Raw genomic sequence first — 27,550 nt, forward strand, 5'->3', positions numbered from 1 at the left:
GGGGGACAGAGGGAGAGCAGACTCTCCACTCAGCAGGAAGTGCCATGCGGGTCTCGATCCCAGGACCTGGGGATCATGACCCGAGCCGAAGGCAGACGCTTAACAGGCTGAGCCACCCAAGCGTCCCAATAAATATTATCTTGAAAAATAAAGACACACACAAGCCACCGAAAGGACTCTTCAGTAGGCAGGACTGCAACGCGAAGGGTTTCCGGCCTGCATTTCTGGGCGGGGCTTGGAAAGGGCCCCCCTCCTGGTTGGCAGCCTTGGGCTACGGCAGGCGGGGCTTCGGGGCTTTGAGGGGAAAGAGCTCCACCAAAACAAGAGCTCTGCTTTAGGTGGACTGATTAGAAGAAGGGGGCGGGACCTGAGGTAGATACCCCTTCTGGTTGGCTGAGGTGGGAGGCGGGCGAGACTTTAGGGCGGGGCTCTGGGAAGAGTTAAAGCCTCCTGGTAGAGTGGGTTCTGCGCCTGCGCGGAAGGCGGTCTGTTAGCTTCTACGCTCTTCCGGGCGGAGCGGGGGCTTAACTGGGCGGAGAGTCGCCATGCGGAGGCTGCAGGTGGTACTGGGCCACCTGACCGGTCACCCCCAGTGTCGGGGGGAGCCGGCACCGGAGGCCGCGCGGTGCTTGAGCGGCGCTCCGCAGGTGTCGGCCGAGGACGTGGTGGTGGTGCACGGGCGGCGCACGGCCATTGGCCGAGGGGGGCGCGGCGGCTTCAAGGTGAGGCCCCAGGGTCCGGGCGCCCGGTGGATGACTGGGGGCCTGAGGGGGCTGGGGGCTGGCCCCTCGGCGCCGGAGGGGGCTCCGCGCCCGAGCTGTGACCGCTTTGTGTCTCTCGGGTGGGGTGGGGGAGCGGGGGTCCCGGGAACGCCGTGCACTGGTGGCGGGGGATCACCGCGGCGGTGCCTCTCGCTGCAGGACACCACCCCCGACGAGCTTCTCTCGGCCGTCATGACCGCGGTTCTCCGGGACATGAAGCTGAGCCCGGCGCAACTGGGGGATATCTGCGTGGGTGAGTACATTCCCCGAGCTCTGGGCTTGGTCCTCCTCGCCCTCCATCCGGCCAAAGCCCTCCGCAAACACCTCTTCACCCTCCAGGCATCTTGTAGGTGCTTTCACTGAGGGGAATGTCAGGGGACCCCATGCAGTGAATTTAATCGTTTCTTCAGAGCCTACCCTTCCCTCCCACTTCCAGGCACTCTCTGCCTCTCCACCCCTACCCAAGCACGTTCTGCCTGTTAAGTATGATGGAGAGCAGCGATCTTCTTGCCATTCTAACACCCAAGCTGTTGGCACAGGAGTTTGCAGACACCCGTAGGAGACAGGGTTACATCCTACCTGTGCCACCACAGAACAGGACCATCAAAACCGTGTAGTTCAGCCCCTCACAGATGGAGACACTCAGTCCTGGGAAATTAGCAGCAGAAATTGGACCTGAAATCCAGAGCCTCTTGACATTCTCCAACCTTTTACCTCCAACCCTACTCCTCTGGCCTGGAAACAATAGAATATGGCTAGACTCCTATCAATGGGTGCCATCCTTAGGTGGAGCATCACTGTTCTGCCTCTGAAATGCCAGCAGGTTTGGCTGATGACACTTCAGAGAGGTGTGCATTTTCAGAAATTCATTTTCCTGACAAGACCAGTTTGTTTGCGAGCTTTGCGTTGCAGTCTCCCTTCCATGTTTCCTTTAAAGGCAGGCACCCAGCCTTCCCGCTGTGCATTGATTTGGAAAAGCACAGTCCAGGTCAAGGGAGTCTGTGACTCCTGCGGACTGGGTTTAATTGTATGACCAGGGCAAGCTGCTGTATGACCAGCTCCTTGAAATTCCAGAGCCCCAGTGGAGCCTGCTGGGGGCTTGTGTTGTGGAAGAAAGACCTGGAATGTCCTCTCTCTAGTATTCACAACTGTACCTGAGTGTCTGGAACACTATCTGGCACTGAATAAAGGTTTGTTGTCCACAGGAAATGTGCTTCAGCCGGGGGCCGGAGCAATCATGGCCCGAATTGCTCAGTTTCTGAGGTAAACTTTTCTAGTTCTAGCTGTGGGTTGGCCATTTTGATTCTTGAGTAGGCTCAGTGAGGCCCCAGGGACCTCAGCCTATGAGTGGTTGGGTACCAGATCCAGATGCAGCCAGGGTCCTTGACACCCTGCTTTTGTGGACACTACCTTTCCCCTACTTTGGCATATCCTTGTGTTTTTGTTTTTGTTTTTGTTTTTTTTGTAGGTTTTTTGTTTGTTTGTTTTGTTCTGTGTTTTTTAAGTAACCTCTGTGCCTAGTGTGGGGCTTGAACTCCGGACCTCGAGATCAAGAGTGTGGGCTCTTCTGAATGAGCCAGCTGGGTGCCCCTCCCCTACTTTGCAGGAAGTTTGCATTATCGGTGCTGAGCCAAGACAAACAGGGCCTTTGGGACTAGAGCAAAAGCTCTCTGGGGCCTGATGATTTAGCCAAAGTCAGCTGTTGCTTGCCTAATCGTGGACTCTGTCCTCTTTTGCCAGGCAACTAACCAGGAAGACACACTGAAGGGTGACTTTGAGCTTTTATTTTTTTAAGATTTTATTTATTTAACAGAGAGACAGAGATCACAATTACGCAGTAAGGCAGGCAGACAGAGAGGGGGAAGCAAGCTCCCCGCTGAGCACAGAGCCCGATCCCAGGACCCTGAGATCATGACGTGAGCCGAAGGCAGAGGCTTAACCCACTGAGCCACCCAGGTGCCCTGACTTTGAGCTTTTAAAACCTAGTTGAGCAAGCCAAGACCTTCAAGACATAGTTCATCAGCAGAGACCTGGGGATGCGGCAGAACCCTGGGGTGAGGGGTAGCCCTGGAGGGGCCCTGGGAAACTTGCCCTTCACCACTTGCTGTCCCAAAACAAGGGAGGAGTGCTTAAATTATCGTCATGTGTAGATTTAAGAACCAGTTTGCACTTCTACTACCTGGAGAAGAAATAATAGGAACGTAAGCTAGTGAAGGAACAGGAAAACTGACAAACCTTTAGGGACTAGGATAGGTTCGGACTGCTTAGCGTGGAGTTCGAGGATTCCCTCTATCTAGCTCCAGACGTAGCATCCAGCCTTACCTCCCAGCTGTTTATTTGCCTTGACTTTTACTCTTTCAGCCCACCTGTCTGCCCACTGTCTTCCCTGTGCTGGTCACTCTGTCCCCTTGGAGTGCTGTCCCTCCCTCCTCTCTATGCGCTGTTATTGCAGTCTCTGCCAGCTGATCCATTGTCTCTGTGCTGGTTAGCCTGCCTCTAGGGATGTCAGCATCCCTCACATGGTGCTTTGTATAGAGCAAGTTTTTGGTGAACTGCTGATGGATTGGGTGAAGAAGTGGTAACGAAGTAGTAACTAGCTAGTAAGGAGTTAGGAGACCTGGGAGGGATTATACAGGCTGCATGAGCCTAGGAGGCTACCCACCTGAGAGGCTCTCAGCAGGGCCTGGCCTGGGCACTAGCTCACAGGTTGCTGACCCTGGCTACACACCAGATCATCTCCATAGCACGTTCACCCCCTGAAGTTCTGAATCCAAGGGTCTGAGGAAGGGCTGGGGATTTTCCCAGGGGTTCGTACCCTTGGACAGGGAGGGTTACATCAGGAGGGACAGCCCCACCAGCTTCTCGGACTGGTACCAGTGTGGAAACCCAGGGGAACACACCCAAACAAGGGATGTTAGAATACTTGGTACCCATCAAGGGTTCTTTGTCCAGCTGGGAACAGACCTTCCAGAGAGTGGGAACATAAAGGGTTAGCTAAAGGGGCGCCTGGGTGGCTCAGTGGGTTAAGCCTCTGCCTTCAGCTCAGGTCATGATCTCAGGGTCCTGGGATCAAGCCCCACATTGGACTCTTTGCTCAGCAGGGAGTCTGCTTCCCCCCTTCTCTTTCTGCCTGCCTCTCTGCCTACTTGTGATCTCTATCAAATAAATAAAATCTTTTAAAAAGAAAGGGTTAGGGCGCCTGGGTGGCTCAGTGGGTTAAGCCGCTGCCTTCGGCTCAGGTCATGATCTCAGGGTCCTGGGATCGAGTCCCACATCGGGCTCTCTGCTCAGCTGGGAGCCTGCTTCCTCCTCCCTCTCTCTCTCTGCCTGCCTCTCCATCTACTTGTGATTTCTCTCTGTCAAATAAATAAATAAAATCTTTAAAAAAAAAAAAAAAGAAAGAAAGGGTTAGCTAAATAGTGGTAAGGTTGGTGGTTTCTGGCCTCATGCTTGAGACGTTCATTCATCCATTCATTCATTCATTCATTTTTTTATTTTACTATTATTTTTGCCCTGGTTTTCTGCCCCAGCAACAGATCCGTTCTTTTATTATTATTATTATTTTGAGGAAACGGATGTATAGTTTTCCTTTTTTTAATCTTCAAAGGGAGAGAAAGAAGGATCCTTGTGGTCCAACCAGTTTTCCTTGCCTTTGGGCTGTTCTTGACCTTGGTTAAGGAGACTCAGAGGAGGAAAGAGCATGTGTTGTGGGGCCCTGGGGTACAGGTTCCTGCAGAGATGGGGTCTGCCCAGAAAGGATCTGGCCTAGAGTGGCGACAGGGCTGTTGGGTTTGTTCCCTTGATTTTTGTATCCCTTGCTGGGGCAGTCTTATTGACCAGGAGCATAGGCCTGCTTTCCATGAGAGCCTGGCAGAGGAGAGGGGGCTGACTGTGGTTTCGCTTTCTGTTTCAGTGACATCCCAGAGACCGTGCCTTTGTCCACCGTCAATAGACAATGTTCATCTGGGCTCCAGGCAGTGGCCAACATAGCTGGTAAGTTATGACGGGGTGGGTACCCACTGCTCCAGCCTGGCGTTGGTCCTGGCTCCATGGGTTTAGGTCTTACCTAAGGTCTACCTTACCTGGGTCTTACCATCTCTGAGGCTGGGGCCAAGTCCCATTTAGAGACCAGGTGGGGAAGAGGCTCCTCTGTTTTAGAGCAGATGGACTCTGATAAAGAATGTTTATGAAATGCTTTTGTTGCAGGTGGCATCAGAAATGGGTCTTATGACATTGGCATGGCTTGTGGGTAAGAATTTCTTTCTGCCAGAGCTTACTAATCAACGTCTAACAATAACACTAATTTTCATGTCCTGAGTTCTCAGGGGCCGTAATGACAGGATTCTCCCTTAGCCCTTTTAAGCAGATGGCTGGGAGTAGGTTCTTAGAAATTCAGCTTAGAAGTAGCCCCCAGCTCTGCATGCTCAGGAACTGCTCACACCTCTCAGCACTAGTGGGGAAAGGGAATTGGCTTTTAAAAGCTTGCTTTCTTGGGAATTTGTCAGGCTGGAAAATGCAAGTATTTTGAGAAAATAGAGCCCTTGGATTTCCTTCTGTGGCCCTATGATGCTATTGAGACATTGCAGTTTGGGTTGCCTGAAGCCAGGGACAATTGTCTGCTATGTAACTAGTCTGTTCATTTTATGAGGCTGTGGGTCCTCTTGACCCCCTCCTTGGTACCATGGTGGAAACTTGCAGTTGCCTGCTGGGCTCTGAGGGGCATGGTCAGATCTGGGGTGGTTTGGTCACTGTCAGCTGTGGCTCTGTCTTCAGCGGAAGCACCTGGAGTCACAGAAGGCATACAGGGCAGTGCCTCCAGGGAGGGGAAGGGCCCTGGGACCCCGTCTGGGGTGGGCATCTGGTATCAGAAGGCAGGCAAAGCCAGGACTCTGGCCGGCTCTGGGAGGCAAGCAGCCCCAGGATTTCGACACGTTCTCTCTGCCTTTCATTTCCACTTTGGAGCATTTCTTGGACTATTGTTGGGCTGCCTCAGGGCTGTGCTGCCTGGCACTTGTTGTCTGCTCTTGTAAACAAAGCCGGAGACCACACTGCAGAGCCTTGGGCGAGGCAAGGGCCACTGCCAGTCTGCCCTTGGATTTCTCTCATGGTCCTCTTATCTTCCTAGGGGTGGGACAGGTATGGATAACTTGAAAAGGGTGGAGTCTTCATGAGTTCTTAAGCGGGCATCTGAGTCCCCAGGCAGATTAAAGACTATGTTTCTAGAGTATTGAATGTCTGGGCCAAGACTGTCCCCCATAGACTTTGATCATGAAGAGAAGCCCCAGGGCATCCTGGTTGGGAACGGGCTCTGGGGCCAGACATCTAAGTCTGGATCCCTGCTGAGTGACTATGGACAAGTTACTCAGCTCTTTGGGCCTCAGTGTCCTCATGTATAAAATGGGGGGAAAAGACCTCAGTCCTGTTGAAGTTGATAATATTAAAGGGAGTAGTAACAGCAGCTACCACTCTGGGATGTATGGCATGTGACTGATGCTGTTGAAAGCTTTCTAATATCTGAACAGATTTTCAAGTAGCACAGGGCATGTGAAAAGCATTCAGAGTTACATGTTATCCCTTGAGGCCCTATGTTCCTTGAGGGCCTTGAGGGCCTTTTTTTTAACCTTTTTATGAGAGAAAGCACATGTGCCCGAGCCAGGGGGAAGGGTGGGCAGAGTGAGGGAGAGAGAAAACCAAGCTGACTCTGCACTGAGCATGGTGCTGGACTTGGGGCTCAATCTCATGACCCTGAGATCAGACCTGAGCCAAATCCCAGAGTTGGACGCTTAACTGACTCCGCCCCCCAGGTGTCCCCCCACCCCCACCACAGCCCCTTGAAAGCCTGTTTGACAGCTCCAAACTGAGATCTTGCCTTCCAGAGCTCCTAGCACCTCGTGGTCTGTGCAGATCAGATGCCCTTTGATCTATGGCTTTTAAAATACTCTTCTTTTACCCTCTGAACCTTTGCTGCCTGAGGACAGGGCCTAGGCTTCCTGGATGTGGCCCGCACTAGGTGGCTTTGCCAGGGAACCACGGACTGGCCAGCTGCAGGAGCATTTGCGCTAGAGAAGCACAGCCCTGCCTGGAAGTGTGGACTGTGCAACACTCCGTCCTCGTGTGGGGGTGGAGGGGACCCAGCAGCCCTGCATGGCCAGCTCTGCCTTCCTGGCCAGTGTCCTGCCCAGGGTTCCGAGACAGCCTGCTGGATTTCTCAGGGCCTGCAGCCTTTTTCCTAGCACTCGCCAGAGGCATAGCTCTCCCTGGGGGAGTCCTGGGAGTGACCGCCCTCCTACGCTGCCTCCTCAGGGTGGAGTCCATGTCCCTGGCTGACAGAGGAAACCCTGGAAATATTACTTCGCGCTTGGTGGAGAAGGAGAAGGCCAGAGACTGCCTGATTCCTATGGGGTGAGTTTGCCCCCTCAGCTCCCTTCCTGGCCTGGAGCAGGCACACAGAGTCTTGGATCATCTTGTGACTTCCTGGGCTTGTTCTGCTTTGCTGGGACATGGGGATGGGACTTGCAGCCCCTGACTTCCCTTTCTTGAGGCCTCCAGGTCGTCTGTGCCTCTAGGTTTCTAGTCATGGCCCAGCCTGTCATTCCCACCCTGAGGGGCCAGTAGCATAAGGAACGATGGCAGCTGCATGCCAGAGGTTTGGAGGCCTACAAACTTGATGTGGAAGGGCTTTGATTTGGAACATGCTGGCGCGGGGGCTCGGGCCCTGTCAGAGGCAACGTCACAGTGCCTTGCATTTCCTCGGCACCTTAGCTGTGCAGCCAGCATCACTGAGCCTCTGGGCCATCCCCCAGGTTCATAAGCAGGGCGTCATAGCTCCCCTGAATGTGAGATTTGAGGCTAAGAGAGGGGCAGTACCCTGGCTGCCCCCACATCCAGTGACCCTGTCTCCCAGGGAAGCGTCTAAAGCCAGGCGGCCAGGTTGGAAGGCCTGGCTATGGCTCTGGGCTTTGAGAGTGAGGGCTGGGTCTGGTCACAGTGAGCAGAAAGCCTGGGGGTAGCCTTCCCAGAGAGCCATGAGGGCCTTCCTCTCCCCACCTGAGAGCAGCTTTTCTCAAGGCATAGGGGAAGCTGGCTAAGAGTAACTGGTTAGTATTCCCACCCATTCCTCATCTGCCCCACTACTGGGCTGGTCTTTCCAGTGTACAAGCTTCTCGGAGTCCGGCCAGCACTGCTGCCTCCCTCTCTGTGCCCCCACACTCCACCCTAAGTCATCTTCTGTCTCCATGGCATGGACCGGCCCTCCTGTCCTCCTCTGCCTACAGCCGCAGGAACTCTGAGGTGCAAGCAGAGCTCTGCAGCCTGGCCCAGGCCCCCAGGCTGCTGGACATATACCCACAGTGCGCACTGCTTTTATTTCAGGATAACTTCAGAGAATGTAGCTGAGCAGTTTGGCATTTCGCGGGAGAAGCAGGATACCTTTGCCCTGGCTTCCCAGCAAAAGTGAGTGCCTTTTGGGATGGGGTGTGTAAGGGGCTAGAGAGAGAGAGGTTTTGAGGCTGGATTAAGTGGCCTCAGGTGGAGCTGCCCTTAGGCTACAGCTGGTCAGTGAGTGGTTTCCAAGCCTAGTGCCTATCGGGAGGGAGAGGTGGGCAGGGACCAGGGATGTGCTGGAAGTACACTGACAGCTCTTTCATGTCCTTTTACTGTCTGTTCACCCCGAGTCTCTCCCTAGCTGGGCTTCAGTTTCCCCGTCTATTCATCAGTGTGATGAGGACCAGGACTCTTGATTGTCTGTGGTTTGGTGATTCGACATGGCAGCCATAGGCTTCTCTAGATAGCCTGGCTGTGGGGCCTACACTGCTGGGGACCCTGGCATCCCAGCTCCTGGACCACCCCTGTGTCTGGGGAGCATTAGAATACCCCCGGGGGCTCAGGCCTCTGTTCAGTGGCAGGCTGAGGTTGACAAGCCCCAGATGCCCAGAGAGGACAGCAAAAGAAGGGAGGGGGCTTCTCTGAGGAAGTGGTTCTTAGGCACCTGGGGTCAAGGAAGCATTTGAAAACTGGAATCTTCTCCAGCGGGAAACCCTGGGCACTGACATGTTGCCTGTGATTGCAAGGATCACCCTAAAAACACCTTGTGCTTTTGTACTCTTTAAATAATAAGATTCATTAAGTAATTTAGTGTATGTCATTTTAAATGTTTGGAAACTGGGGAATAAATGAAACTGAGCCATTGGGATGGAGCAGACAAGTTGGTAGAACCCAGCACAGATATTCCTGGAGCTCCATCTTCAATTTGGCGAGGGAAGGGCTAAAAGGGGGAGGTATCACATCTAAACTCACCCTTGCCCTTCAAGGTTGGGATTGGCCAAGATCTGAAGATAGGCAGCTGAAGGCCAAGAAGGCCCCATAAAGGTTTCAGGTCTCCCACTCCCAGGCTGGGAAAGAGGGGCCCTCGGAGTCGCTTAGAGCTCTCCTGAGGCAAGCGTGTCCCCATGTTTAGGAGTCTGAATTAGTGTGTCTGCCCCAGTGGGCAGGAGCGGTAGAGGCAGTGGGAGGGACCCCTGGAAGGAAGGGACCCCTGAGAGGAAGGCACCCCAAGGGAGCCTGAGCCTGGCTGTCCATGGTGCTGGCAGGGCAGCCAGAGCCCAGAGCAAGGGCTGTTTCCAAGCTGAGATTGTGCCTGTGACCACCACGGTCCATGATGACAAGGGTACCGAGAGGAGCATCACTGTGGCCCAGGATGAGGGTATCCGCCCCAACACCACCATGGAGGGCCTGGCCAAACTGAAGCCTGCCTTCAAGAAGGGCGGCTCTACCACGGCTGGTGAGACTGGGCTGGGGGAGGGCCAGGAGGGTCCGTGTCCCTGCGGGGTGTTCTCTGGGAGCCTGGAACCTCCAGGCAAGGTGTGCAGGTGGAGCTCCTCCACCTGCCCTGACGCGTCCTAAGCCCTACGATTTGCCTCTAGGAAACTCCAGTCAGGTGAGTGATGGGGCAGCTGCCCTCCTCCTGGCTCGGAGGTCCAAGGCAGAAGAGTTGGGCCTTCCCATCCTTGGGGTCCTAAGGTCCTATGCGGTGGTTGGGGTCCCGCCTGACATCATGGGCATTGGACCTGCCTATGCCATCCCCGTAGCTTTGCAGAAAGCAGGTAAGGTGGTTTCTTCGAGATCTCTATCTGTTTCCCACTCCTGCCTTTCATGCTGTTGCCGCTGTGGGGGGAGGTCATGTGAGTGCTGCGGAGTGAAGGTGGGCCAGGCTAGCCTCCTGACCCCCAGCCCTTCCTGACCTCACAGCCGGGACCCACCTGCCCATGTGGATTAGGCACAGCAAGCAGTCTTTAGGCCATGGCTGAGATGGGGCCCTGGGGGACAGAGTTCTGCCACGGGGACGCTGGGTCAGCTCAGGTCTTCTCCCTGTGCCCGCAGGGCTGACGGTGGATGACGTGGACATCTTTGAGATTAATGAGGCCTTTGCAAGCCAGGTGAGTTTTCCTTTCTCCATGTTGCCTGGGCCCAGGATGGCCAAGGAGGAGCCCATGGGCATGGGATGCAGGGGTTGGGGAGGGAACTGTAACTGATGCTCTGCCCCCTCCCAGGCTGTCTACTGTGTGGAGAAGCTAGGACTCCCCCCCGAGAAGGTGAACCCTCTCGGGGGTGCAGTGGCCCTGGGCCACCCGCTGGGCTGCACTGGAGCTCGACAGGTCATCACGCTCCTTAATGAGCTGAAGCGCCGTGGGAAGAGGTAAACTGGGGTCGCTGAGCGGGAGGCACATATGCATGTGTGCTCTGAACGGAGGACACAGGGCCTTGACCCCTGTTCTCCCTAAGGGCCAGCGAGTACTTGCCATCCTGGGTGTGGCCTTTCTTCAGCGGGCAGTCTGGGAGCCCCACAGGCCCAGAGGTCTGTGGAGAGCTCAGTGGGGAGGACCTTGCCCTTGGTGCCTTCACCCAGCCAACATAGTCTTGCTTCCCTAGGGCCTACGGGGTGGTGTCCATGTGCATCGGGACCGGGATGGGAGCCGCTGCTGTCTTTGAGTACCCCGGAAACTGAGCAGGGCCCCACTGAGTTCCGCTCCAGTGGCGGTGGCAGCACTGGGACGAACATGAGCACTGGTGACACAATACATGTGTGGTTGAGGTTCAGGGCTGCCTTCTGCCAGGCCACCCAGGTCACCATGTGGGTCCTGGGGATGAGGAGTGCAGCGAACAATAAATACATATTCTTATCTTGGTGGCTGTGGTTTTTCCCAAAGGCCAGTTCTGGCTGTCTCGGGCCTTGCCTCTGGCCCAGCTGCATGCTGAGAGCAGATAAGGCAGGGCCTGGGCTGGGAGCACTGCCCTCCAAGGGAGTCCCTCCCCTCCCCAGAGCCTCTTGGAGGTCCTCCCGTGTGTACTCCAGCCTAGCAAACCTGTTCCTTAGCTCAAGGTCATGTTTTATTTCCGAAGCTGGGGGGCTGAGGATAGAACCTCAGAGCTGGTGGGGTGACATGTATTTCTCGTCGTAAGAGCCTTGGCCACGGAGCCGCAGGGTGCAGGCCTTCTCACCGAGCATGCCTTCCACCACCAGCGTGGATTCATACAGCATGCTGCTCCTGTGTGGGTGAGGGTCACTCGCTGAGGTTAGAAAGGGGACCCTGGCCTGTGGGAAGGCTGGGAGAGGCTGGTACCTGGCAGTGAAGAAAACTTGGAGGGTGATGGTATTTGGGGGCCCGTTGACCAGTCGTGCCTCCAGTAGCCCGCTATTTGGAGATACCCTGAATGCTGCAGCATCCTTGTCTGGCTCCTGCTGGCCTGCCCCAAAGGAAGGGAGCACACAAGAACATAGGCAGCTCCGTGTGCTACCCCAGAGAGCCCCCCTGACCCGCAGCTCAGGTGTGCCCTTCTGGTCCAGCTCAGTGCCACGGGGTAAGGCTACCCTGGAATCACTTGGGATCTGGGAACCGGCCATGGGTGGCCATGGGGCACCGTGGGTGGTGCCAGCCTGCAGGGGACATGGAGGGCAGGTACAGCCTACCCATAAGCACAGCCCAGTAGCTCCGACAGCCACTCAGGTTCATGAGGTAGACCTCCCGGACCCGTCCCTGGTTCACAAAGCAGGTCCCGAAGTCCACCCAGCTGGTGGAAAGCTGCAGCTCAGGCACGGCCACTGTGGCCCTCAGGGGCACCACCTGGGGGACAGAGCCTGGAATGTAGGGCCCTCGTCCCCTCCGTCTGGGCTCCAGGCCAGGGACTCAGGGATGCCAGGCCCTGTTGACCCCAAGTCCTGACGCTTCGGAGGAGCACACGGGCAGGAAGGGGGTTGGCACCAGCATCTAAAACCAGGGCTGTTGGGGGTCTGTGCCGATAAGGGGTCCCGAAGACGCTATCTGCTCTCCCTCTACCTCCCGTCCCCTGCCCTGATCAAGCCCTGTGGTTTCTGCTCCCTTGTTAGGCCACCCTCCCCCTCTGCCCCCATCCCCTGGGGGCCCAAGGGCCAGCCCTCTGCTCCTCCTGGGCTCTGGGCCATCTAACCTCTTCCCTTGGCCTTGGGCCCCACCTGTGCGCTCACCTGCCCAAGCTGCTGGGGGTCCCCCCACATCTGCCTCAGGCACTGCCATACACATCTCATCACCTCAGCCTTCCCCACCCCCAACCCCCGAGGCCCAGCAGCCACCCAAGGACCGGGCTGGAGGGCCTCCCTGGTCACAAACGGTTTCTTCCTCCGCTCCGGCCTCCCTAGAATCCACCCCTTAGGCTGTTCCTTTCTGTTTCTCGCATGGACCTATGAGGCTTCATAGGCCACATGCCTCCTCCAGGAAGCCTTCCTTATTTCCCACCCTCCAGCACCTCACCTGGTTCTGTGCTGAGACAGGTAAGGAAGGATGACCCTCCTCTCTCCAGGGAAAGGCCTCTTCCGGGGCAGACCAGGCCCTCGAGGCGAGGGATGGGGCTCCTCACTTCTGAAGACCTGGAGGGGTCTGTCCCCCTCTGACCCAGGAGAGTGGAGTCGGGCCCATTTCTGTCCTCTCGGACATGGGGCGCCTGGGACTGACCTGAGTGGTCTGGTTGGCATACTCCAGGAACAGGTTCTGAGTGAACACCATCTCCTTCTCCCCGCTGGCGCGCTGCTGAATGTCCACCCCAGGCAGCATCTGGTCAGCCGGCAGCTTCTGATAGGAGAGCAGCTCCAGGGACAGCGAGAAGGACACGTTCACCTGAGCCACGTGAGCCAGCCGGTCACCCGAGGCTGCCGGAGGCAGGCGGCAGCTTCCCCTCCCCCGGGAGCTCCAGTCTCTTTCCCTCCATGGCCCCCACTGCCCAGCAAGGCCCCATTTCGGCATCTGCCCACACCCAGCCCACAGGGTCGGCCTAGACTGAGCATGACCAGGGCTGTGGGTGTGGGATGAAGAGTGAGGAGACATGGAAACTGAGGAGGGGCAGCAACAGGGTGTGGGGGGCTGGCTGGTCAGGGAGGGGCTGTGGAGCAGAATGCCAGGGCTCTGCTTGGGCACAGGGTCGGGCGCAGTGGTATTTGCCGAGATTGAATGCTCCTGCCAAGAGTAGTGGCTCAGGCATGGGCAGGACTGGGTGAAGAGGACAGTGGAGAAATGAATTTGGGCTAGAACTCTGATCAGGACCAGATGCCTGGGTCAGCACATGGAGGGTCAGAAGTCCTACCGTTACAAAATGTCCTCTCTCTGAGAGACCAGGGGCTCCCAGAGGCATTTTAGAGGGACCTTTACTCGGTGACAGCCTGTGGTTTCATGGGTGCCCTGTTGGGACAGGACCTCTGGCTGTGATTCGGGGCTGCCTCAGTCATACCTTTGAAGAAGGGAGCCAAGGCTAAGTGAGCTGAGGGTGCCCTTCCTCCTCTCTTCTGTAGCAGCTGCCCCCTCCGTGATGAGGTCTGGGGCGGAGGGTTGGGGGGTCTGTCACCTAGCACAGCACCTGGCACGTGGCAGGCACTCAGCACACGTGCACGGAAGTACATGGTTTGGAAGAGCGGATATGACCGCTCACGAAAGCTCTGGAGGCAGATGCCATGAGAATGTGCAGTGTCTGGACACTGATGTGGACAAGTGCGGGATGGCGGTGTGCACACGTCCGTCTACACATGTGCATGTGTGTGTGAGGAAGGTGACCTCCGGCCCAGGTGACGGTCTGCAGAGCCCCCACTGACCAGCATGTTCTCCTGCGGGTAGAGCACCAGCTGCTTGCTGGCTGTGGCTTGCTCTTCCTCACCGCCCCTCGCCTGGCCAGGAGCTCTGCGGCTGCGGCTGGCCCCTTCCTGAGAAACGGAGAAGGGCCTGGAGACCAGGAGCCGAAAGTACTGCGGGATTTCAGTGGTATTACTCAGCTTCACATGGTGGGTGGTCACCAGCTCACTCAGCACCTGCGGAGCCACAGAGGTGGGGAGGCCGGGCTGCACTTCTACCCTCCAAGAGCCTGCAGCTCTGGGGTGGAAGCACTCCTAGGGGAGGAGGACCCAGACTGTCAGAGGGCTCACAGGGACCTCTTGAGGCCCAAGTGGACTGGCAGGGCCAGGGAGGACAGCACACTCACCCCAGTACAGGGCTGCTCCGGGATGAGATCACTGGCCTGGTGCCAGAACTCCACACCGCCCCCGTAGTCCAGCTCCATGCTTAGCCTGCCAACAAGGAGCACGACTGGGCCCTGGGGGCCTCCTGGCTGTCCCACTGTGCTCACTGGGCCCCAGCCAGCCTTTGCCTGGGCTCTCCCGCTAGCTTCTCCCTTCCATGCCTGTCCTCTTGCTCCCAGAGTGCAGGTGCTCCCCACAAGGGGATCACGGGAGGCCGTGGCCACTCACTGTGCGGGCCTCACGTAGCTACACAGGTCCAGCTTCCGCGGTCCTGCTGCAAAGTCCTGCAGGCGACGCCTCCTCCCCGGAAGCTCTCTTTCCACCTGTGAGGCCAAGCCTGATTATGGGCTGTCCCTGAGCTGAGGGGCACCATGCCAGCTGGAAGAGGGGGTGGCCGTGGCCCCATCCTGGGCATGGAGAACTCACCTCATCGTCCAAGCTCATGAAGCCCAGGGCGTAGCCAACACATTCCACCTTGTGCAGGACATCAGGGCCCAGGACCATGGGTGTGAAGGAGATGGAGATGGTGCTGCTGCCCCCTGCAGGGACCACCTGACACGGACAGTAGCCTCAGTGCTGCTCCTGCCCATGGAGCTGGTGCTGCTGGCCCCAGTGCGGCAGCCCGCCCTCCACCCCGACTCACCACCTGCTTGGGGCTGATGTAGTACAGGTGGTCAGCGGGCACCCCATCATGCTCCCGCAGAATGACTGAGATGAGCTTCTGTGAGACCTTGTTGCTGACACAGGAGCTGTCCTCGGCCTGTCATCAGGGAGTTGTTGGGGCTCACACAGGCTCGAGGCTCACTGGCCCCAGCTCAGCTGCCATCCCACCCCACCCCTCCACCCCTGCTCACAGTCTGGACGGCTTCGTGGCTGGAGTCCGAAGTGTTGGAGGGGCTTGGGGACGAGAAGGAGCTGCTGCTCTCAGGGGTCTCTGGGCACAAGAGGTCATTCCCAGCTTGGTCCCGCAGTGGAAAAGGTGGCCCGTAAAACACCAGCAGCTCCACCAGCCGGTCCTCCCTGTCTTCCGGCATGTAGGTCTCCCAGTCTAGGCGGATGTCTGCAGGAGGGAGGGGGAGGGCTGAGGAAGGGGCAGGCGAATCTTCCCTGGACCCCTGCCCCGCTACCCCTACTGGTGCCTGTTCTCCCATACGCAGGGTGGAGAAGGGTCTCGCCTTCTCCCTAATGCCACTTCAGGCAATTCTTGTTTTGCAAATAGACCACAGGCTGCGTCAGCTGGCTCTGTCAGCCCTACCCTAAGGATCGCAGCAAGCAGCAAGCAGGCCCTCGCATCCAAATGTGCTGCTCCAGGTCCTTGGGGCTCTCCCCACAGCCTCCCCAGGCGCTCCAGCCCTTCTCCCTGCTTTCTCCCCTCCATCAGCTCCCACTGCACTCACTTCCTTCCCCAGCTGAGCTCGTCTAGACGCCACCATGTCAACCTCCATCTTGCCAGGATTCTTATCCCTCCCTACCCCCAGCCTTCTACCCACCTGGCAAAGCCTTACCCTGGAGAACTGAACTGACCCTTGGCCCCACTGTCACGCCTTCCCTGTTCTCTGACACCTGAGCTGCCTCCTGGGCACAGGGCTGCTGGGCACTGGGCTACTGCCTGCAGCTCTCCTCCCCAAAGCCCCCACATCAAGAAGGCCCTCAAGTCCCATCGCAACACCCCCATTGCTCGGCAGGTATCTCAGCTATCCCCCTTTCCCTTCCACCTCCGTCTGCCTCCACCCCCTCTCGGGCCAGGCATGCCCAGTCTCCCCACCTTGAACAGTTTCCCTCCACCAGACGACCTTTCCAAACCACCTCTGTCCCTCCACAGCACGCTTGTAGGACCCTGTCCACCATCGCCTCCCCCACTCTGCTCTCAGCCACTCCCCAGCTAACATCTGACTCATGGCTAGCCCTGCGGGAGACCTGGCGAACAGGCTTACGCTACCGAGCTCGTATTTCTTCAAGTTACTACCTTGGCACCCGCCTCTTATACCCACCAAATCCCCCTCACCAAGGCCACCAGTGACCTCCCCCCTCCTACCAAAGTTCAGTAAAGACAGAGAAACGGAGTGTGATGATGAGTCCCAAGGACAAGAAGGGAACCACCAAAACAAAGGAAGGTAGAAGAGAAATTCAAAATTAGACAAAAGGAAAATGGCACAAAGTCACAACAAACAAAAGAAAGTAGAAAATGTAAAATCATAAAATAAGTATGTAGACTATTCCTATTAAAAGCTAATGTCAGGTTGGGCTTTTTAAAAGCTCAGCTCTCCATTGTTTACAAAGAAACATATCAAAATGATAAAGGGTAAAAACGGCAAAGGCAAAGATGTGATTCAGTTCTCAAATGCATCGAACAGCTAAGAAATAAAACTGCTGCAAACACCAGATCTTTCTTTTTAAGCCTGTATTTTTAAGTAACTTCACCCAGTATGGGCCTCGAACTTACAACCCCAAGATCAAGAGGCACAGGCTCTACCGACTGAGCCAACCAGGTACCCCTGGAAATGCCAGGGGATCTTGAAAAAGCCAATTTGAGCAGCGAATTCAGTGCCCCTTTCCTAACTGGCCAGACCCCATGGACAGACGAAGCAGGGACACCATGGACAGACGGAGCAGGAGGGCTGGCATTGCCCTGCTGCACATTCTTTACAGGCACCAAGGAGCTTAAAGTCAGAGCTGCTCGGGCCCTGCCCCTGAAGACTGGCTCAGCCCCTCGTGGCCCAGCCTCGGGATGCCTGGAACCCTGGTCCACCTCCAGACGGCCAAAGCTTTTCCTGCAGCCCGGATACCCTCCATTCCCATACACTTCCCCAGGCCCAGCTGGTTCGTCCTGCCTCCTGGACGCCCCCGTTCGATCCTCCAGCAGTCCCCCTCAATGCACTCAACCTGACCACGGCACCCCACCAGCACAGTGCTGTGCTGTCCTGTTCCCTCTGGGTCCCCAGCAACTTGTAGAGCACCTGGCTATGGCTCAGGTAGTGCGGGCTGAAGGGATGAGAAAGGTGTCCCCCACCAGTGTCTGTCCTTGTGCAAAGCGAACCTGATGAGAGCAGGGCACCTGCGCCCCACAGACACTGGGGGCGCCCAGGGGTGAGCAAGGGCACGTCCTGTCCTAGCGCATGGAAGCGGCTATCTCTGACAACCCCCAACCAGCAGGTCACTCCCCACCTTGGCCCTCAGGGGCCTCCCTCAGTAACCACAGGCCACCTGGACTCCTGGGTTAGAGGGTCATCAGCCTCCCTCCAGTGCCATTGTCCTCCAGCCTCGCCCACCACATGGCAGGACATGTCACGAGAGCCCCAGTTTTCTCCCGAAAGCCTCTCACCACAGGGGCTGGAATTATTCAAGCGAAGGATCCGGGTGACTGTGTCCCCTCCGGAGACCTGGGTGCCGAACCTGGAGGCAAGAGACCAGGCTCAGCGCCACCACAGCAGGCACACACAGCGCAGGCAGGGCTGGAACTGGGGCCTAGGCACAGAGGAGGCCCGCAGCGGTGGTGGATCCTGAAGTCACGGAGACCTAGGGCTGGAGGCCTTCTCTTGGAGCGCCCAGCGAGCATGACCCAGGGCTGCTCAGTGCCTTGGTAGCACCCCCTCCCTGCCCCACATCTCCCGACAGATCCCCACTCGTGGTGTGTGGGGCCCAGGGTCTGGCACGGCCCTCAGGCCACCCTGACTACTGGCTACTCCTCTCCCCAACTCCCCCAAGCCCTGTGCAGAGAGAAGCCATGGCCTCAGAGGCCTCTCCCTTCCCGGGCAGCCCTGTCCTGGGGCTTTCTTGCTGGGTGGTGCCACGAAGCCTTGGGCCTCTTGGAGAGCAACAAGGTCAGCATGTGGAGCCAGGGTGATGGCCAGAGGGTCTCAAGGGTTGGGGGGATGAGGCCGGTGGGGTCACCTGATGACTGGTTCCTTCTGCAGCTGGTCAGTGGTATAGTAGGTGGTCCTCTGGGAGCTGATGGGGCAGCCCACCACTGCCATGTGCACTGGGATGACTGCTGGTGGCAAGTCCCCCACCTGCAAATGCACACCAGTTCTGGGTCCCTCTTGTCCTCTGCCCTGGCAGTCCCTGGCTCCCCATCCCCCCCCCCCCCCCCCCCCCCCCGTTCAAAGCCATCCCTCCAACTGAACAACAGACAGAGTTTGCCCCTCTGCACTGAGCTAGGAACTCCTTGTTGCATCATCTGTTCTTATTTGTCCTTGTCCAGAAGGACCCCACAGGAACCCATGCACAGCAGGCGCCCCCTTCAGGCGGAATGAGTGAGAGACGGGCCAATGGGAGAATGAGTGACTGCACCAAGGGCTAGGTGACATGTGGCTCTGGGAGGCTGTTATTGCTTCGCCACACTCACGCTCCTTCAGGTCTCGAGTCCTGGCCCAAGTAGGCAGCCTGTCAGATTCCTCAGTGTGCCCTCCTCTGCCCTCCTCAGTGTGCCCAGCCTCAGGGGACCCCGTGGGAAAAGTTATGAAATGGTCTGCTCCCGAGAACCATTCCCTCCTGAATCCCTGTGGTTGCTGGGGATGCGAATGCCCATCCCAAGCTCATGGGCATTGTCCTCCAAACAGGAGAGATCCAAGAGGCTAAGGGGCTGGAGCTGGGGGAGGGAGAGGCTGAAGGTGAGGCCGGGCTCAGGCTTACCGTGCAGATGAGGTTGTCCCAGTACTCGCCCCACATGTTCGCATAGCCTGCGATGTCGATGCTTAGCTGCTGGTGGGCCCCCAGCATGCCCTGAGAAATGTGGGGAAAGAAGGCAGCTCCTTTCCCATGAGACAACATGCTTTCCATAAAATCTGGGTGATAACCAGGAATGGGATTCAGGACTGCAGGGCAAGAAGGAGGTCCAAACCCTCAGGAGTTAGCAAAGCACTATACCAGACAAGCCAGTCCATAGCCCAGACCCTTCTCCCAAGAGGCCAGAACGCAGCAGGCAGCCTCCTTCACCTCTCAGGGGCCAGGCCCCCATGAGAGCCCACCCTTCTGAGTCAACACGCATCCCAAATCCAAACCAGACCCTGTCCATGGGCTGTATGTCCTAGCCAGGAGATGGCCCCATTCAAAAAGGGTATACTGTCAGGCAGGGGGCCATGGCTATCTTAGAGATCTTGCTAGAAAAGACACTGACATGGGGTCTGTGACCAGGGTCCCCTCCCTGCAGCAGGTGGCCCAGCCCCTGAAAAGGCCCCAGGAAACACTGCTCTGGCCCACCATGGGGCTCTTACTCAGCTGCTCTCGCTTGGCCAAGTGTTCTCGAATCCGAGACGTCTTCAGCAGGGCAGGGGGCATGTCAGGGCTTCACCAGACAGGACACAGAAAGAGCAGTAAGTCATCAGGGCTGTTCCCCAGAGCTGAGCCATGCTCCCGGCAACTAGCATCCTACCAGGAGCCCAGTGGAGGAAGGCAGCTCGGCCTGCTCCTCCCAGGGAAGAGGTCAGGTCTGTACACCTCCCTCTCTGGTCTTGGCACCTGCTATACCCCCACCACCCAAAGCCCTGTGGCTAGGCCACCTGCCAGCCCAGGGACTGCCTTCCAAGAAACACAGAAGGGCGCTAGGGTAGAGACCTCTTACCCCCAGGATCTGTCCTGCCGACCCTGGATACCAACCCAGCGCAGACTCATCTCTTGCCCAGCCTTCTACAAAAGACCCTGTTTCCAGTCTTTCCTGATGACATCTGTCCAGCATCGAGTATCCACTAGCTTTACTGGACTGGGAAAGTTAATGGCTTACAAACCACGCGTGGCTCCCCACCACCCATGGCAGTGGTTTTGAAGCTGGGCTCTCCTGCCTTAGGGGACGGAGCGGTGAGGGGTTTGCTCTGGTGTGCTGGTAAATTGCCAATTTCTGTGGCGTAAAACCTTCCCCAGGCTGACGTCCAGCTACAGATTTGCAGACGCATCACTGTGATATCTCTGACTTCACAGCTCCATCGGCTGCCAGGAACTTCTCCCTCACCTACTGGCCTGAACCGCCTCATCTACCAGGAGCCCCCTCCAGTCCCCCAGCACAACCCCAGCATCTCCCGAAGGTCCCCGCAGAGTCTGGGAGATGGGTGCTGCGAGATGTTTCTCTACATTTCTCCACGTATCCTTGTGAAAACACACCTTTCTCACTCCTCACACCACACAGCCTCGGGCCTCCTGAGCTACACAGATGCTTAGCGGCAACCCCACCAGGCCCCATGCTCCCTGGGGACTGCCCCTGAGAGAAACCAGACTTACAGGCTGGCCTTCTGGGTCAGGCTGTTCTGGGGACTCCCGAAGTACTCAAACTGGAGGGTGAAAGGTGTCTGGATCGGGGAGTGGTTGGTCAGGATGAGCCGGCAGCTCACGCGGGTCCTCAGAGGCACCGTCGAGCCGAAGTCAAGGCGGAGCTCCTCCAGGCGGTCTGGACACAGCTCTGTGCTGGGCACACTGGCCCGGGCCCAGGGCACTGGTTACATGCCGCCCTCAGGCCTGCCCAGAGAGCCCGCTGGGATGGGAGTGTGAGAGCCACCTACGCACTAGGCTTTGCCCTTGGACTGCCTCCCGTGAAGCTGCTGGCCCACAGGCACATCCTTCTTGTCAGCTCGTGAGACCAGGAGAGGCCTCAACCACAAACCCTCTCTGACCAGGGGTGACTGGCCTTGTGTGGGAGAGCCCAAGCTGCCTACAGCCCTGTCCCCTGCACCTCCCACCAGCCTGGATGCCATGTCTCCAGGTGTGTGGGGAAAGACCACACGGAGGGCAGGGTTTGGGTAGAGAGACCTGCTCCAGAGAGGTGTGGGTGGGAGGGTGGCACAATAATACTGTGGCCCTTTCCTGGCCACAGGAGTCAGCTGGGAGTAGGTGCTGGTCCTCTGTGTGGTCGCTTCAACCCTCAGGCCCTGGCCCCAGCCCTGGGTTCACCTGCTGCCAGAGTCCTCCATAGAGATGGCAATAGCCACCTGCAGTCCCTGGGGCTTCCCAGAAATGCCCAGAACCAGTGGCTCCTTCATGCCTGACACGGTACAAGGGAAGGCCAGATCAGTCAGCTCTTCCTATAAGAAAGCGCACCAAGGGCACATCACTACCCATAAGTGCCTGGACTGGGCCCCAGATGATCTTGCCTAGAAGAGGTGGTTGCTATGGGGCCCTCAGCACAAAGGCCTTGACCTCTGTCTAGTCTCCACTCTGTGAAAGGTCTCTCCAGTCCCTCCAGTGAGCCACCATTCACAGGTCCAGCCTGACATTCCACACCTTCCTCAGGGCTCCTGGCTGAGTCTGCTCCAAATATCTGTGCATAGCCCCATGAAGGGAGACCCTCCAGGTGGGCCTCTGGAGAAGCCACACACTTATTCTGATGAAGCTGTTCCCACAGAAATCAAGCCCAACCCAAGTGAGGTCTGTTCCATGTCTGTGTCTATCTGCCTATCACCCTAGTGCTCAGATTCAGCTGAGAAAGTCCACCATCTCCGGGTTTGCCAGGGAGAAATGGGACTGGGTCTGCAAGCCTCTGCAAGGAAGAAGTCTCTCTTCTCACCAGAACCACAAACAGCCAGCAACCCCCAACCAAGTCCTGAGCACATTCTGCCCCGAGGGACTTCCTGTGGGCCATGCCAGGGAGCAGCTGTGCCTTTCTTCCGGGAAGGCGGCCACCGGCTAACCTCTCCCAGTAGCACCCAGCACAGGGCCTGCTGTGAGCAGCAGCTCTGCTCTGCATCTCTGGGCAAATTGGAAAGGCGGGCCCACCTACGGCTGCAGAAGAAGGGAAGGGTAAATCTGGTACCAAAGGCTGGACGTGGCCAGTGGGTTTGAGGGCACATTCAGGCCTGCTCTAGGCTTCGGGACTTTGTATCCCTAGAGAGCAGGCCTAACAGGAATGGGGACCCCAGGCACAAAGGCAAGAAATCTCTTGCCCTCTTAGAGAAGTGGGGTTTGGGGCGGACCTCCCTGCCGGCACATAGTTCCGGGGAACCTTTGTAGTACCTCAGACCTCCTCCCCACCTTACTCACCTGGGTATGCGCAGTCAACTCCAGGTTGAGCTGGCGCTCCTCACTGGGACCCAGCGTGCCCCGTCTAGGGGAGATCTTTGCTGTGCAGACGCTTGCTTGGCGCCCTAGCAGCTGGCAGACATAGGGCCTCTTGTCACATGCTAAATTCCCAGCATTGACCTGGTGTCCAGACAGTGCTTAGTCCTGGGGCACACTCTGGTGGAGGCTGGCAGTCTGGGGGCCCACGGCAGGGCCAGAAAGGGCTGTGCGCTCACTGGTGGGGATAACCCACTCTTCCCTTCGCCTCCCCTCCCCAACCCTGGGCAGACTTCCCACCTGTCAGGAGTTGCCTGGACTAAGCTAGCTGCCCTGGGAGGCCTAGAGTGATGGTAAGCAGAAGACAGCTGCCTTGGAGGCACAGGACACGGCCCCACCTCCCACAACATGCAAAGGAAACTCCACAGTGAGCCCCATGTGCGGTGCCTAGTGGGGCTCCCAACAGCCTGGGGACCAGTCATGGGCTATGCTGGCCGGGAGCCCTGGCTGTGTGCTCCAGAGACTCCTTCTCAGGTAGGGGGGGAACTGGAATTCCCCGGAGGCAGGGCAAGGAAAAACCAGACCAGATGTGCTGCTCCTTCAAGGAACCCAGCATGTCAGATCACCCTGGGGCAAGGGGCAGGCTGCGGGAGAGAAGTGAGACTCTGTTCTGGGGAGCACCTGGGGGGCAACTGCAGGCAAGACCCGCTCCACATGGGCCTCTGGTGCTGAGGACTGCAGATCTGGTGCTCAACAGCGCAAGTTCACTCACCTTGCCCCAGTGGAACTGGGTAGGCAGGAGGGTGCCATTGATGAGTGTGATGGTTGTCTTGGTAGGCACGCCCAGGTAGAGGTTCGTGACTTCCATGTGGCTGCTTTGCAGGTACACGTGGGGCTCCTGTACTTCAGCATACACAGGAAGATAACTGGAACACAAGGAAGTAAGAAGTATACTGATTAGAGAAGAAGAAACAAAACCATCCCTATTTGCAGATGACATGATGGTCCATGTGGAAAATCCCGAGATGATTGTATTTTTAAAAATTCTTAAAAAACAAAAACAACAACAGCTATAACAACCTCCCACAATTATTGAGTCAGGAAAGCAATGAGGTTCAAATTCACATTTTTTGTATGCTAACCATGAACGTGTGGACATAGGAATTAAAAATACAATGTTATTTATAATTGCTCAGAAACACTGAAAATACTTAGATGTACATCTAATAAAACCTATACAAGATTTATATGCTGACAATTACAAAATGCAGGTGAAATTAATCAAAGATTTAATAAAAGGAGAGATGAACTATATTCATGGATTAGAAGACTCAACATAGTAGAGATGTCAATTCTCCACAAATTAATCTATAGGTTTAACATAATTCTTAGGAAAAATCCCAGAAAGGATTTTTGTAAATATAGACAAGCTCATTATAAAATTTATATGGAAAGACAAAGGACATAGAATAACTAAAGAAATTTTTAAAAAGAAGAATAAAATAAGAAATTGCTGTATTAGGTGTTGAGACTTTATGGCTACAGTAATCAAATTAGTGAACTGCTGGTGATGAGATACACACACAGACCAACAGAACAATATAGAAAATCTAGACATACATCCACTCCAATCCTTCGCAAACTCTTAAATGACAGAGAAGGGGAGTGAATACTTCCAGACTCATTCCAAAATGTATTACTCTTGTAACAAAACCAGACAAAGACATCACAGAATACCACCGACCAATATCTCTTATGGCTACAGATACAAAAATCCTCAATAAAATACCAGGAACCCCAATCCAGCAACATATAAAAAGGATCATACACTGACCAAACGGGATTTTTTTTTTAAAGATTTTATTTATTTATTTGGCAGACAGAAATCACAAGTAGGCAGAGAGGCAGGCAGAGGGAGGGGGGGAAACAGGCTCCCCATGGAGCAGAGAGCCCAATGCGGGGCTCGATCCCAGGACCCTGGGATCATGACCTGAGCTGAAGGCAGAGGCTTAGCCCACTGAGCCACCCAGGCGCCCCCCAAAAAGGATTTTTTAAAAGAATGCAAGGTTGGTTTTAACATCCAAAAGTCAATGTAAAACACCATGCCCAATGCACACCAAGGACGAAAAGGACAAAAAGGACATGAACGTTTCAATAAATGCTGAAAAAAAACCTTCAAGGAAATCTAACATTCTTTCAATGAGAAAAACAATCAACAAACTAGGCATAGGAGGGAACTTCCTCAACCTGATAAAGGACATCTACAAAAAGCCAAGAGCTAACATCATTAACAGTGAAAGATTGAGTGCTTTCTTTTTAAGATGGGGAACAAGACAAGAATGTCTACTTCTGCATCTTTTATTCAACACTGTACTGGAGTATTAGGTCCATTAAGCAGAAAAAAGAAATAAAAAGCATCCAGATTGGACAAGAAGAAGTAAAATTATCTCTATACATGGATGACACAATCTTCTACTTAGAGAACTATTAGAAATAATAATGAATTCAGCAAGGTTGCATGATACAAGATCAATGAACAAAAATATTTTCATTTCTATAAAGTAGCAATGAATATTCATAAAATAAAATTAAGAAAACCTGTCTATTTCCAAAAGCACCAAAAATGATATATAAGAATAACCTTAACAAAAGAAGTAGATTTATACACTGAAAATGCCAAAACATCATAAAAGAAAAAAGACCTAAATAAATGGAAAGACATTTCATGTTCACAGATAAGAAGACTTAATATGGTTAAGCTGAACACACTCCCCAAACTGACCAACAGATCCAGTACACTCCCTATTAAAATTCCAGCTGGCTATTTGCCATAAGTGATAAGCTGATCCTATAACTCCTAGAAAATTCTGAGGACCCGAAATAGAAAAAACAATCTTGAAAAAGAAAAAAGTTGGGGAATTCACATTTCCTGATTCCAAAACTTACTACCAAGCCACAAAAATCAAGAAAATGTGTTAACTACCATAAGAATAATTATATAGATCAATGGAACAGAGTTGACAAGCCATAAACAAATCTTCACGTGTATAATCAATTGATTTTTAAGATTTTATTTTTTTTAAGCAATCTCTACACCCAGTGTGGGGCTCAAATTTACAACCCTGAGATCAAGAGTCACGTGATCCACTGAATGAGCCAGCCAGGGGCCCCTAGTCAACTGATTTTGACAAGGGTGCCAAGACAAGTCAATGGGTAAAGAACAGTGTTCTTAAAAAATGGTGCTAAGGGGCGCCTGGGTGGTTCAGTCGAGAGTCTGACTCCTGATTTCGGCTCAGGTCATGATGTAAGGGTCCTGGGATCAAGCCCAACAGCTGGGATCCCTGCTCAGTGGGGAGTCTGCTTCTCCCTCTGCCTGCTGCCCCTCCCCCTGCTCTCCCACTCACTCTCTCCCAAATACATAAATCTTTTTTTCTTTTTTTTTAAATGGTGCTGGCACAACCGGTTATCTGCATAGAAAAGAATGAAGCTGGATCCCTTCCTCATACCATACACAAAAGTTAACTCAAAACAGATCAGAGACCTAACTGCAGGAGTCCAAACTACAAAACTCCTAGAAGAAAATCTTAGTGACATGAGATCAGGCAATGATTTATTTTTTTAAAAGATTTGAAAATTTTTATTTTTTATTTTATTTTTTTATTTAATTTTTTTAAAAGATTTTATTTATTTATATATTTGACAGAGAGAGATTACAAGTAGGCAGAGAGGCAGGCAGAGAGAGAGAGGAGGAAGCAGGCTCCCTGCCGAGCAGAGAGCCCGATGCAGGACTCGATCCCAGGACCCTGAGATCATGACCTGAGCCGAAGGCAGCGGCTTAACCCACTGAGCCACCCAGGTGCCCTGAAAATTTTTATTTTTAAAGATTTTATTTCCTTATTTGACAAACAGAAAGAGCACAAGCAGGGGAAGCAGCAGGCAGTGGGAGTATGAGCAGGAAGCCCAATGCAGGGCTCAATTCTAGGAATCCCGGGTTCATGACCTGAGCTGAAGGCAGACACTTAACAGACTGAGCCACCCAGGCGCCCGAAGGCAATGGTTTTTTAGATATGACCTCAAAAGCACAAGCTACAAAAGAGAAAAATGAAGTGGACTTCATGGAAATTAAGAATTTTTAGGCTTTGCAGTATATCATCAAGAAAGTGAAAGGATATTCCTCAGAATGGGAGAAAATATTTGAAAATCATATACCTATAATATATTCATATCTAGACTATATGAAGAACACTTACAACTCCATAATAAAAAAAGACAACCCTATTTTTTTTAATTGGGCAAAAATCCCCAGAGACAGTTCTCAAAAAAAGACATAACGAAGGGTCAATAAGCACATGAAAGATGCATCAGGAAAAAAAAAAAAATCAACCAAATCCTCAATGAAATGTCACTTCACACACACACTGGGATAGCTACCATGAACAGATCACGAGGATGTGGATGGACAGGCCAGCAGGGTGGAGAAGGCGGGAGGCTAGACCGGGACTGGCCATGGTTACACCTGCACCATTATATAATACCCTGGGCCATTTGTGGAAAACTGTAAATAAAGAATAAAGAAGTACATACGATGCTGCTCTAATGAGAAAGAAAAAGAAGGGCGGCTGTGATCAGATTAGCTAATGACACAGAGAACAGACTATTCAAACTCCCTGGAGAGCTCCCCTAACAGCAGAATGGGGCGCGCCTCCCCGTCAGGAAGAATCCGTGGGGAAAGGGCCGAGGACTTAACTCAAGGCTGCCCGGAGGTGAGCATGGTCAGTTCAGGGCCCATCCTGCAGGAACCCTGGGCCTCTCAGCTATCCTCGGGGAAAAGAGCCACAGAGCTCCACTTCATTCCTATTTATGGATAAAGGAACGCAAAGATTTGGGTCACTGGCCAGCGTGGGTTGCCTCTTCTGCTGTCTTGGCTGCCTTCCCCAACGGTGATCCGTCCTCCTCCCGGGTTCAGGTCGCTGGGTACTGACGGCGCTCACGCCCACTCGGCTCCCTAGAAGAGGAGTGCTCTCCACACCTACACCCACTTCCTCAGAAACGAGACCGCCAGCTGCTCGTGTAAGTCTCCTTCCTGTCACACTCCAGACCCCAACTGGGCAGCCAAGGATTACTTACTGTACAAGAAAACCCACCAAGTGAAGGTGAAGGATCCCAACAGCGACATGAGGAAACAAAGATGACTTTCCTTGGGGGGGATCGGAGACGCTATTGCATCCATAAGACAATAACATATGGCTCTAAAAAGGAACAATCTGAGAACAAAAAGCTT

At 54.6% G+C, this 27,550-nt stretch overlaps 2 protein-coding genes across 3 annotated transcripts in view; one reads left to right on the forward strand and one right to left on the reverse strand.

Moving 5' to 3' along the window:
- Nucleotides 1-453: 453 nt before the first annotated feature.
- ACAA1 (acetyl-CoA acyltransferase 1) lies at nt 454-10,940 on the forward strand. Its single transcript, XM_032353840.1, has 12 exons — nt 454-722; nt 921-1,014; nt 1,967-2,024; nt 4,675-4,754; nt 4,968-5,010; nt 7,065-7,163; nt 8,133-8,213; nt 9,350-9,540; nt 9,683-9,862; nt 10,140-10,195; nt 10,310-10,455; nt 10,689-10,940. Exons 1-12 carry the CDS (start codon nt 546-548, stop codon nt 10,762-10,764), a joined length of 1,281 nt encoding a protein of 426 aa, XP_032209731.1. The 5' UTR covers nt 454-545; the 3' UTR covers nt 10,765-10,940.
- Nucleotides 10,941-11,125: 185 nt separating this feature from the next.
- DLEC1 (DLEC1 cilia and flagella associated protein) overlaps nt 11,126-27,550 on the reverse strand; it is a 69,964-nt gene continuing 53,539 nt past the window's right edge. Inside the window, exons 21-38 of one of the 2 annotated variants that reach the window (XM_032353772.1) lie at nt 23,042-23,195; nt 22,255-22,365; nt 21,169-21,299; nt 20,503-20,694; nt 19,506-19,576; nt 18,925-19,076; nt 18,184-18,302; nt 17,615-17,685; nt 15,147-15,352; nt 14,936-15,052; nt 14,719-14,844; nt 14,521-14,615; nt 14,256-14,340; nt 13,873-14,085; nt 12,746-12,907; nt 11,728-11,881; nt 11,381-11,504; nt 11,182-11,305 (exon numbers count right to left, since the gene is read on the reverse strand). In XM_032353772.1, coding sequence (XP_032209663.1) covers nt 11,182-11,305; nt 11,381-11,504; nt 11,728-11,881; nt 12,746-12,907; nt 13,873-14,085; nt 14,256-14,340; nt 14,521-14,615; nt 14,719-14,844; nt 14,936-15,052; nt 15,147-15,352; nt 17,615-17,685; nt 18,184-18,302; nt 18,925-19,076; nt 19,506-19,576; nt 20,503-20,694; nt 21,169-21,299; nt 22,255-22,365; nt 23,042-23,195 — 2,407 coding nt within the window. Of the gene's footprint in view, nt 11,505-11,727; nt 11,882-12,745; nt 12,908-13,872; nt 14,086-14,255; nt 14,341-14,520; nt 14,616-14,718; nt 14,845-14,935; nt 15,053-15,146; nt 15,353-17,614; nt 17,686-18,183; nt 18,303-18,924; nt 19,077-19,505; nt 19,577-20,502; nt 20,695-21,168; nt 21,300-22,254; nt 22,366-23,041; nt 23,196-27,550 lie in introns of both variants that reach the window. The other variant, XM_032353807.1, reaches the window with a different exon arrangement.

Source organism: Mustela erminea, chromosome 1 (genome assembly GCF_009829155.1).
Source record: "Mustela erminea isolate mMusErm1 chromosome 1, mMusErm1.Pri, whole genome shotgun sequence".
NCBI classification, from domain to species: domain Eukaryota; kingdom Metazoa; phylum Chordata; class Mammalia; order Carnivora; family Mustelidae; genus Mustela; species Mustela erminea.